The 12,316-nt window shown below is 43.6% G+C and overlaps 1 protein-coding gene across 4 annotated transcripts in view; it reads right to left on the bottom strand.

Moving 5' to 3' along the window:
- The window catches only part of THOC2 (THO complex subunit 2), a 108,491-nt gene extending 104,531 nt beyond the window's left edge, over window positions 1-3,960 (bottom strand). For 3 of the 4 annotated variants that reach the window (XM_084788731.1, XM_084788732.1, XM_084788733.1), the window contains exon 1: window positions 3,825-3,959. In XM_084788731.1, coding sequence (XP_084644857.1) covers window positions 3,825-3,895 — 71 coding nt within the window. In that variant the 5' untranslated portion in view covers window positions 3,896-3,959. Of the gene's footprint in view, window positions 1-3,824 lie in introns of all 4 variants that reach the window. The other variant, XR_014780545.1, reaches the window with a different exon arrangement.
- Between the last annotated feature and the right edge of the window lie 8,356 nt (window positions 3,961-12,316).

The raw sequence follows: 12,316 nt of genomic DNA, 5'->3' as shown, positions 1-12,316 counted from the left end.
AAGAAAAGGGTAGGTAATAGAGGGGCTGGAGAGATGGCTCAGAGGTTAAGAGCACTGACTGTTCTTCCAGAGGTCCTGAGTTCAATTCCCAGCAACCACATGGTGGCTCACAACCATCATGTAATATGATCTGATGCCTTCCTCTGGCCTGCAGGTGTACATGCAGACAGACCCTTGTATACATAATAATAAATAAATCTTTTTAAAAAAAGAGTAGGTAATAGAGGTCAACCATGGTGGTGTATGCCTTTAATCCCAGCATTTTCCAGCCTGGTCTACAAAGTGAGTTCTAGGCCAGCCATGGCTACATAGTGATACCTAGACTGGAATTTAAGAGGGGTGGGGGAAATAGAGAGAGAAAAGAAGGAAACATGAAAGAAAGAAAGAAAAAAGAAGGGAGGGATAATGGAATATATGTGACATAAAAGCAAATGGCAAAGCCAGGTGCGGTGGCACACCCCTGAAATTCTAGCACTCTGGGAGGCAAATGGTTCTCTGTGAGTTTGAGGCCAGCCTGGTCCACAAAGTGAGTCCAGGATAGTCCAGGCTACATACAGAAACCGTTGTCTCGGGGGAGGGGGGGAACAAGACTAGTTAGGAGGAGAAAGAGGGACAGCAGCAGGGAGATAGAGGAAGTCAGCAAGTTAAAGTATAACACAGGTATGAAAATGACATAAACTCTATTGCTTTGTTTACTAATGTAAATCTTGTAAAGAGCTGAAGATATGGCTCAGTAGTAGTACTTGGTTAGTATGTACAAGGCTTCCAGGTTCATTCACCAGTAAGGCAAAACTTATTATATTAAATAGCCTCAGTTTCTGGATTTTTTTTAGATATTTTTAAATTGTGTATATGTGTTTATGCATTTGTGGTGTGTGTGTGTGTGTGTGTGTGTGTGAGAGAGAGAGAGAGAGAGAGAGAGAGAGAGAGAGAGAGAGAGAGAGACACAGACAGACAGACAGACAGACAGACAGAGACAGAGACAGAGAAGTCTGGAAGGCCAGGGGAGCTGGAGTTATAGGCAACTGTGAGCCATCAGATGTGGGTGCTGAGAATTGAACTCAGGTCCTCTAAAACCACAATAAATGCTCCTAACCCACTGAGACATCTCTCCAGGCTGTGTAGCCATTTAATTTTCTTTGGGCTTTTGTTGTCTTGTTCGAAACTAAATTTTACTATGAGCCCCTGCTGACTTCAAACTCATGGGACCCCTCCCTCGTCCTCCCAAATGCTAGGATTATAGGTATGAGCCACCACACCCAGCTATGCCATCCAACTTTAAATTCTCAGCTAGTATAGTGGCACATGCCTATAACCTTAGCACCCAGAAGAGGATTAAAAATTAAAGGTCAGCATGGGCTACAAGGTCACTGTCTCAAAAAAATAAGATCTCTTAATATAACAGAAATTATATATTTTATATAAACATTAAGCTGTTACACTAATTTGGATCTATTATAATTCAAACCACATTCCACAAGCTATGCAATAAATACACACATGAAAATGCTAAGTGCAGTTTTTTGCAGGGACGGTGTTGTTTGTTTGTTTGCTTTGAGACAGGGTTTCTCTATATAGCCTTGGCTGTCCTGGACTCTGTGTAGACCAGGCTGGCTTCGAACTCATAAAGATCTGCCTGCCTCTGCCTCCCGATCTCAGTGCAGTTTTTAAGTAGCTCTTTTAACACTATATAGCACGGTCACATAAAAATACCTAAAACTCAAAACTCTACTTTAACAAGACATTCTTGACTTCATACATCACTTAATTTTTCTCCAACCATTGCCAGTCAGAAGCTAAACAGGGCTCCTCCCCCTATTCCTAATACTCATTCTAAACTGGGAGCAAAAACATTAAACTGTTAAAAAAAAAAAAACAGCTAGGCCTGTACATGTAGCTCACTGATGCATTAACACACACACACACACAATGTGAAATCCACCTAGAAAGAAGCTGAGCAGCCCACAAACATGACAGTTCACCAATGAATAGGTTTTAGACACTAAATACTGAACTGGATTGTGTGCAGAGGATTACCCCCAAATATACAATGAAGTAGTCGAGTTGCTTCTCCACACTCAAGGCACCTGATAGGCATCTGTTAAATGGCACATAAAAATTAAAAATGAATGCTTATCTTATATGTGAAACATACCTGTGGGTTAACAAAACACTAAAGCACTCTAAGTATACGCTGGAGGAGATGTTGAACCAAGAATAAATAAGAGGTGTCATCCCTTTTCTCCAAGGACCTCTCAATTCATTGGCATACAAGAGTGAATATATATGATGCCAGAGGTCGAGCCTGTAAGTGCAAGAGCTGTCCTGAGAAGTTTAAATATATAAAAGCTGGAATAATATTACTTTTAATAGCTATCACTTGAGCAGTTACTATGAGCCAAGTGCTCGACAGACATTTACTCTTCACACAATCCTTTGAGTGTTTATTATTCCCAATTTACTCGAGGGGAAGCCGTCCAAGAGGTTAAGAATTTACCCAAGGTCACTCAGCTAGTTAAGTGGGCTAAGCTAGCCTCTTATTCAGAGAATCCGATTCTAGGACTCACACTGTTAAATTTCACAGAACAGCAAAGGGAGTTGTCAGCGGGAGTAAGTCATGTCACAAGAGCATGCGCCGGCATTGCGGGTCCGGTGCTTCTTTGAAGTAACAAAGTTTTGAAGATTCCTATCTCCCAGCTAGCAACTGAGAACCTGATACTGGCCTGGAGTGTGGGAGTGGAGGGAGACATCCAAACAGCTAACAAGAATTCATCTCACAGACGACTGACTGCTATCAGTCCAAAGCGATTCAGAAGAAGAAATTAGAACTTTCTTGTTTTCAAGTCAATGGTTCATTTTGCTACTTAAACGGGGGGGGGGGGGGGCGTGTGGTGGCTATTTGGGGCGAGAGGGAAAACAACGGCAACGGCAAATTACCAGGAAGGGGGGGAGAGTACAAAATAAGTTTAAGACTTAAAGGAAAAACATCCTGAAGTCTAGAAAACCTTCGGGGGCGGCGGGGGTGGGGGGCGAGCATTGGCTACAGTCCAGTACCACCATGGGGTTTCTTAAACATCTGACCATGAAAAGTTGAATCTCCATCCCGATAGCACTCAGAAGGTGACACGCCGGTAGGGACTTGGCAAAAAGCGGCAATCCCTGCTATACTTCCTCAAGCACCGCAATGCCAGGGCAGTGCAAGCTGACGCTCCCTGAGAAAGCAGAGGTGCCAAGCCTGGCTGTTCCCGACGCCCGATGCTCCTCTGCCACGGGCGGCGGAAGAGCAGAGTGAGTTCGGGACAGTTCGCCCTCCTAAGACTTCGGGCATAAGAGAGAGGCCGGGCGCCAAACTGCGGGAGGCTCCTGACGTGCGGCGGGATGAAATGGGACTGCGAGAGAAATGACAAGTATGGACCCAGCGGCGGCCCCCGGCTGCGAACCCACGGAGCGAAAAGAGCGCCAAGTGAGCTGAGGCAACCCGACAGAGAAAGACAAAAAGAGACAGAGAAGGGGCACCGGTGGGGGGGCGGGGGGGCAGAACCTGAACGGAGAAGACGGAAGTTCTGTGTTGAGACCTAAGGGAAAGAGAGAGCTCCGGGGGACAGCGGGGCTTTCGGGGAGGTCGGAGAAGAGAGACACTCAGCGGCGGCTCCCAGCTCCGCTCCTCTGGCAGTTCGAAACTCCTAACCAAGCAGCCATCCCCAAACGCCGCCCGGGTGGGGGAGGGGGCGCCGCTCCCCTAAACCACCTACACCCCACTTCGCAATACGAACAATGCCTCGACCTCAGCGCTCCCGGCGCCCTCCCCCGGTCGGAACACTCACAAGTCGCCTCTTCCTGATTTTTCCCAGTTCTTTATCCACTCTGCGGGAACCACCACAGTTGCGGCCGCCATCTTCCCCTCGCTAGTAACAGTGGCCCGGATGTGTAGCTCGCAAGCGAGGGGTCAAAGGGGAGCACCGCCCACGGGGAGTGACGGAAGCTGCGAATTCGGTTTTAGATTTCCCGCCCCACCTACTTCCCCACCCAACGGAAGCCCGGCCCTTGCTGACAAAGAGCTGGCGGACGCCGGTGGTCTCTTTTCTCTAGTACCTGCGTGGACCCCGCCCTCCACAGCCCTCGCCCTTACATCCCTTTAGAATTAAATTTAAAAAATAAAATAAAAAAGCGACGCCCGAACCACTGTAGCCTTTAATGGTCTCCAGTAATATTTACCCCAAGCCACTAATTCAAACGCGTAATTTTTTGAGCGCTTGGTATGTTAGGCATTGGAGATACTGGAACTGTAAAACATGTCATGAGCCTCTGCAAAAGAGGAACATGTGATAAGAAATATCTCAAGTAACTACTGAATAGAAAATTAATACAGATAGGGCAACAATGCATGGTATGCCAAGTAACATGCTGGCATAATAGATAAAAGCTGGCTCTAGGAAACACATGGTCCCTAAATTGTAACTCCTTACTTTAGTTGTCAAGCTAGGGAGCCAAGAAACGATGTTTATAGTCTCATAATCTCTCCACGAAATACTTATTACGAAAAGAAAACATTACTGCAGGAAAATATGGAAGATATCTTCCTATGTTGGTGAAAATAGTAAATCTCTCCAGGATTGGAGCTGTAGTTCGGGTCTAGAGCCATTGCCAAGCTTGAACCAGGCTCTGGTTTGGTATCTCACCACTGGGGCAAAAAAGAAAAAAAGAAAGAAAAGCTAAATTATATAGGACAAGTGAAGCAGACACAGGCTTACACAGAAATTGTGTGTGTGTGTGTGTAGTGACATTTTTGAGAATTCTGGAATTTTAATTTCTTTTAAAAATACAGAAATATTATGAGAATGTATTTTTGTTTTAATTGAAGGTGTAGAGATGTGGAGCTGCTTCTGACAATATGAAGCATGATTTGCCTCATATGCTAGCAAAGCATGGTTTTGCCAGCTGCAGATAATTTCTGCGATTGTGTGACATTTGAAAATACAGGACCTTTTCAGAGGGGACATAAATAAGAAGGTCCTGAGAGGCACAGTGGGTGGTGGGTGGTCTTTCAGGGAGGTTGGTTCTGATTTATTAGTAGCCAGGTCAAAGGAACAAAAGGAAAGAAATTAGATTCAGGCATGTCTTTTTCTATATATATCCTTGTTTTTTTCCTATCTAGGGTTAGGGGGTGAAAGGGGGAGTGTGAAATAAAGGGTGTGAAAAAGAAGAACCCACGAAGTAGCAAAGATCAGCTATACACACACACACACACACACACACACACACACACACACACACATATATATATATATATATATATATATATATATATATATATATATTCCCAACACTCAGGAGCCTGAGCAGGAGAATAGTGGCTTCCCATCAGCCTGGAGGTAGGCAAGCAAGTGAAAAGACACAGACATCATGGGACAGCCAATGAAGTGCTAGGAAAACACTAGTCAACTTTTTTTTTAATTGTTAATGCCCAAATTTTACATATTAATTTAATATCGTAGGAGCAGCAGACATATTTACGAAATTACTGTCCTGCACTTTTCAAAATTGTCAAGCTCATAGAAGATAGTCATTCTTCAAGATATATGAAGACCAGAAGCAGAGGCAGAGGCAGAGGCAGAGGCAGAAAGATCTCTGTGAATTTGAAGCCAGCCTCATGTACATAGCAAGCACCAGGCCAGCCAAAAGGTTACATGCCGAGATTCTGTCTCAAAAAAAGGTTACTAAGACAAGAAATATAAGGGATTTTCTTCCCTCCCCACCCCACCCCCAAAAAAACAGACTCAAGAGCTGAACATGAACTTGAACAGAGGGGTGCAGGATGGGCTGTAGCATTATCTAATCATATTTTGACATAAGGGATTGAGCAAGAGAGTTAGTTACCATCAGGAAAAGAGTAGGTCCTTGGGCATGGAACTTGAACTTAGCTTAACCCTGCCAACACGACAAAGAAATTGTCCTTGCAATGGCCGGATTCAAACCATTGTGTCCTTACAAATTGTCCCTTAGATGGCTGGACTCACACAACTGCTTCTTTACAACAGAAGCTGTTCTACTATGGAGAAGTACTTGGAATATGTTTCTTTCCCTTGTTCTCAACAAAGCTATCTTAGGGCTATGTAGAGAGACTCTGTCCTAAAAAAAAAAAAAAGTCTCACTGAAATAATGACAAATTTCGCAACTTATTTTCGAATATGTTTTGGGGGGAGAAGGAGGTTAAAGGGGATTTCGATTTGAGTAAACAAATGTAAAGTTAACACCTTAGGAATGTTCATTGAAGGCATTTGGAAACTGCTAACCCCAAAGTATGCACGTATAATATGCTGATTACTTCATAGTAGCTAGAGTATCAATGAGTAGCCTGCCTCAGTCTCCAGAGCAGAATTTACAGGCCTCAGGGACCACATCTGCTTAAGAAATTGTAACAGGGAGGAGCATACTTTTAATAACATAGTTTGAAAGAAAACACCTCTTAATTGTCCAATAGTCAAGGATCATTACCACGGAAAACTCATTAATCGAGTAAAAGCAACAACAAAAATACAAGCCTCTCTTATCACAGAAGAGAGAGCTTTAATCAAATATTTATGAGCTTATGTAAATCCAGATTAAGATAGATATAAAACTTGAACAAGAAATGGGGAGCTGTGTGAGGAGAGGAAGAGGTCTTAAAAGCATAGAAGAGGAAGAAACAAAAGAATGAGAGTGAGTGATGTAGCAGGTAGATAAAATGGTACCTTCCCAGCAGGGGGATTGCCAGTACACCTGGGTGGCTTTTCCAGGTGCATCTGTTTATAGAGCACAAAGCAAAAAGTGTGTGTACTCTTACTGCAGGGAGCAGCCAGAGGTATGAGGGTGACTCTGAGAAGAGGCAACTAAGTGGACCTGGCCAGGAGGATCACTGGTTCCTTAGAAGCCAAGGGAGTAGTTAAAGGCAGGGACCTGAACGTGTGGCAAAGCCAATGCCTTTATGTAAAGGTCATGTCCCCAGGGCCAACCAGGCACAGAGTGTGGAAGCAATTTCAAGTATGTAATGTGGTAAAAATCATTTGATTAACAAAAAAATGAGCCTTTTGGGGCTGGAGAGATGGCTCAGTGGTTAAGAGAACTGACTGCTCTTCCAGAGGTCCTGAGTTCAATTCCCAGCAACCACATGATGGCTCACAACCAACTATAACTTGATCTGATCATACTGCATACATAATAAATAAATCTTTTTTTAAAATAAGCCTTTTAAGGAAGTTGTTTGGTTGGTTGGTTGATTGGTTGGTTGATATTTTCTTTGTTTTTATTTATTTATTTTTGTTTGGTTTTTGATTGGTTGGGTTTGGTTTTAGTTTTTGGAGAGACAAGGTTTCTCTGTGTAGCCCTGGCTTTCCTGGACTCGATTTGTAGACCAGGCTGACCTCAAACTCACAGAGATCTGCCTGTTTCTGCCTCTTGAGTGCTGGGATTCCAGGATTAAAAGCATGCACCACCAGGTCCAGCTCTTTTAAGTAAGTTGGCCACCAGAAAAGATGGCCTTTTTGGACACTCCAAGTACCTGCCATTCTGGGTCATATTCAGTAGTCACTGGTAACCAGTAACGACATAAAAATGTCTAAGGTATTTCTCATTGATCATGTTAACCTCTAGGAGATCCACCTCATTTCAAACCTGCAGACAGCCGGGCATGGTGGCACACGCCTGTAATCCCAGCACTCTGGAGGCAGAGGTAGGCAGACCGCTGTGAGTTCTCGAGGCCAGCCTGGTCTACAAAGTGACTCCAGGACAGCCAAGGCTAACACAGAGAGACCTTGTCTCAAAAAAAACAAACAAACAAAAAAAAAACCAGCAGACAGTGGATCAGAAATTCAGGGAAGCAGTGGTGAGACTTGGGGCTACATAAACACCCAGAAGCTATCTATCACCTCACATTGGGACTTTGCTCAAATGTAACTCAAAGAAGACAACAAAAACTGAGCATGCCAGATTAAATACAGAAAGTATTCAATGGAGAAAAAAATATCAAGCTATCAACCCAGGAGTTAAAAAATAATAATCGCCAAGCATGGTGGCACATGCCTTTAATCCCAGCATGGGGGAGGCAGAGGCAGGCGGATCTCTGTGAGTTGGAGGTCAGCCTGGTCTACAAAAGTGAGTCCAGGATAGCCAGGGACTGCACACAGAAACCCTGTCTCAAAAAAACCAATGATGATGATGATGATATAATTTTTGGGGATGGGAGATAGAGCCAGTGAGTGTGGTGTCACACACCTGGAATTCCCACCACAACTCATGTTAAGGCATGATGACTACAGCAAGACTCTAGCTTGAGGGATGGTGGTGTTTGTTTAAAAGCCCTTGCTTCTCAAGGAAAGCACACAATGGTGCATTATAGCCCGTGCAGGATGGCCTGGAGGATCAGTGCAGCCCAGCCTTGGGAGGTCAAGGAGTGTCCTTCTAGGAACAGGGTAAGATCACAAAGCTCTTGGAGGCAAAGCCAGAGAGGAGTGGATTCCTGTCACCAAGCTGGGCAGCCTAGTCAAGGACATAAGAATCAAGTCCATCCTGGCCCCATGGTACACATACGAGATCTACCTGTTCTTGCTGAGATTGATTCTTTTTTTCCTGGAAGCGTCCCTTAAAAATGAGGGTCTAAAGATCAATCGTGCCAATGCAGAAGCAGACTGACACTAGACAGCAGATCAGGTTCAAGGTTTGTGTTAACTTTGGGGACAACGGTTTCATGTTTATCTGAGTGCCACTGATATCCAAGGGGCCATCTTTTGGTTTGGTTTGTTTTTTGTTTCTTGAGACAGGGTTTCTCTGTGTAGCCTTGATATCCAAGGGGCCATCTTTTGGTTTGGTTTGTTTTTTGTTTCTTGAGACAGGGTTTCTCTGTGTAGCCTTGATATCCAAGGGGCCATCTTTTGGTTTGGTTTGTTTTTTTGTTTCTTGAGACAGGGTTTCTCTGTGTAGCCTTGGCTGTCCTGGACTTAACTTTGTAGTCCAGGCTTTCCTGGAACTCACAGAGATTCTCCTGCCTCTGCTTCCTGAGTGCTGGGATTAAAGGCATGGGCATGGGGGGCCATCATTTGGCCAAGCTTCTCATCATCTATATGTGGAGAAACTACTGAGGAAACAAGATTGGTGAGTCCCACACTGTTCCATGCAAGGGAACAGGCTATAGTGCTGGTGTGTCTCATCCCTGGCCCTGAATACACTGGTATCATCATTGCCCGAGAAACTACTACTGATGGCTGTTTTTTTTTGTTTGGTTTTGGTTTTTTGTTTTGTTTTTTGTTGTTGTTTGTTTGTTTTTTGGGTTTTCGAGACAGGGTCTTTCTATGTTAGCCTCGGCTGTCCTAGACTTACTTTGTAGACCAGGCTGGCCTCGAACTCACAGCGATCCGTCTGCTTCTGTCTCCCAAGTTCTGGGATGATGGCTGCTTTTGATGACTTCCACATGTCAGCCAGGAGCTTCACTGCCACCCTAGACAATTTCTTTTGGGAGGTGGTTTTTTTTTCCCAAGAGAGGGTTTCTCTGTGTAACCCTAGCTATCCTGGAACTCACTTTGTAGGCCAGTCTGAACACTCAAGGATTCTCCTGCCTCTGCCTCTCAAGAGCTGGGATTAAAGACATGCACCACCAAAACCATGCGCAGCCACCCTAGCCAATTCCACCAAGGCCACCTTTGATACAATCTCCATCTCTGAGACCTATAGCAATTTGACCCTTGATATCAGGAAAGAGGCCCCATTTATTAAATCTCTATCAGGACACTTCAATCATCAGATTATCTGTGTAGAGAACTGAGCCCTTCTCTGGGACTACCACACAGGGTATTTATATAAGAAAAACAAAGTTAATTAAGCATCTTTAAAGAAAAAAAAACCCCTCCAAGAGAGCTCTCAAAAGCAGCCCATATTATCTGTATGCCAGGAGCTGGGTCCTCTGTAGCTGAATAACCTGTTTAATGGGTGTTATAAACTTAATGGCAAGCATTTCTGAGTACAACTGCAACCAAGAAAGTAGACTTCGACCCCCAACATGTGAGCCAGAACAGCCAATGACCATGACAACTTTGCTCAGTGCCAGCCATGGTTCAGGACCTCATTAGGCTCATCTATTGCCACTATACAAGTAAAGGCAGGAGCCAACGTTCAATGCCCAAAGTCAGTGCCTACTTCCTTCACATTGCTGAAGATAGCACACACATTGCTCCCTCTTTCCTATCTCCATTAGCCCTCTCATCATAGCTTCAGCACTTTGGCCCAGTTGAAAAGTCTTCTGATCTCACTATGAAGAAAATCTGGTTAAAGGCAATGAAATGAAGAAGAATGATACTAGAAAGCTTTCAGTGTAGAAAAGGGACCGAATGTGTGGATGAACTCTGACACAAGTGCTGATGAAATACCAATCAAAGAAATGTTTAAGTAAACCGCACAAAAGGAAATGAATCACTAAAATGCTATGGAGGAATGAACATAGGGCATTGACAAGGAGAATTGCAGAAAATGAGTCAAATGCCTCAGCCTAATGAAGAACTGGATGTGAATAATCAACAGACAAGCAACGATAACATGTCTAAAAATACATGTTCTACCTGAGAGCCCAGCCCAGCCTCTGCTGCTGTCCTCAAATCTCTCACCCCTCCTTCTGTTCTCCCACATGCACATTTGAGAGGGAAAAGAGTAAGACTGTTTCAATGGGTGTCATCTTCTCAATAATCAATAGCAAATCCCCAGAAGTCTTGATTTTTATCATTGTCCTCGTTGGGTGTTACGTGCAAAGAATAGCATTATGATTTTGGTTGATAAATACATGAATAAACTTGTAAGATGAAAAAAAGAGAGAGAGAGAGAAATCTTGCATGGTTTCTCTCGTGGAGAGTCCAGATAGTCACACACATGTATTTATGGCATGAAAGCAGAAGGACGGCTGTGGGAATAGGATGAACAATGGACAGTAATGGGAGTACATATTAGCAAACTACAGTGTGCATATGTATGAAAGATGCCACAGGGAAACATTAGTTTACATGCTACCCAAAAAGTTAATCAATCAATCAATCAATAAAATTTAGCCAGGTAAGGTGGCACAGGCCTTTGATTCCAGCACTTGGGAGACAGAGGCAGGTGAATCTCTGTGAGTTCAAGGCCAGCCTGGTCTACAGAGTGAGCTCCAGGACAGCCAGGGCTATGTGGAAGGACCTTGTCTTAAAAAACATATTATTGTGTGTTTCTGGACACATGGGTATGACTACATGCATGTGGAGGTCAGAGGACAATTTTTGGGAAACTGTCCCCCTCCTTAAGTTGACAGGCTTTCAGGGCAAGGGTTTTACCCACTGAACCATACCCCCTGTACAGTAAGCGTGTGGTGGGGTAACGATCTGAGACATGCATTGAGTATCTTCCTGTATCCTCTTCCACTTCATTGTTTTTCAAGACAGGGTTTATCTTTGTATCCTTGGTTGTCCTGGACTCGCTTTGTAGACCAAGCTGGACTCAAACTCCTCTCTCTGCCTTACAGATGTGCGCCCAGCTCCACTTTTTTTATAAAAAAAAAAAAAACTGGTTTCTCATCAAATATGGAGCTCACCAATTGCCTAGACTGGCTGAGCAGCAGCCCTTGAATCCTCCTGTCTTCACTTTATCAGTAATTGTGCTACAAATGTGTACTGCCACATCTGGCTTTTTGCATGGATGCAAGGGCGTGGAGGAAGGGGCATATCCCCAGTCCAAATAGTAATAACAATTTGTGAAGGGAGCATATAAGATTCCTGATCATACTTAGTTGAAATACTTGAATATTTTTCTCTAATCTAATATCCATTTATTTTATCAGTTCAATTATGAACACTAACAGGATAGTAGGACATTTTCCCCTCCTATTCAAAAAAAAAAAAATACAGGGAAGATTTTCTGTTTGTGAAATTTTTTAAAACATGAAGGTTTTTAGAAACACATATTTGGCTGGGCATAGTGGCACACGCCTTTAATCCCAGCTCTCAGGAGGCAGAGGCAAGTGGATCCCTGTGAGTTCAAGGCCAGCCTGGTCGACAAAGTGCGTCCAGGACATCCAGGCCTAACACAGAGAAACCTTGTCTCAAAAAAAAAAGGAAGAAAGAAACACATATTTGGGGCCAGGGAGGTAACCTAATAACCTGTTCATAAATAAATAAACATGTAAAAAGAAATACACATTTAGTAGAAAGTTTATTAACATACATAGGAAAATAAAATTTACTACACATAGTAATATATGAACTTTACATATATTTTTCAGTGTGTGTGCATGTGCTATCACATGCAAAGCACAGTGAATGTGTGAAAG

The sequence above is a fragment of the Acomys minous genome, assembly GCF_964271855.1.
Source record: "Acomys minous genome assembly, chromosome: 7".
Lineage (NCBI taxonomy): Eukaryota > Metazoa > Chordata > Mammalia > Rodentia > Muridae > Acomys > Acomys minous.
The sequence above is the reverse complement of the archived record's forward strand: the minus strand, read 5'-3'. Positions and strand labels throughout refer to the sequence as shown.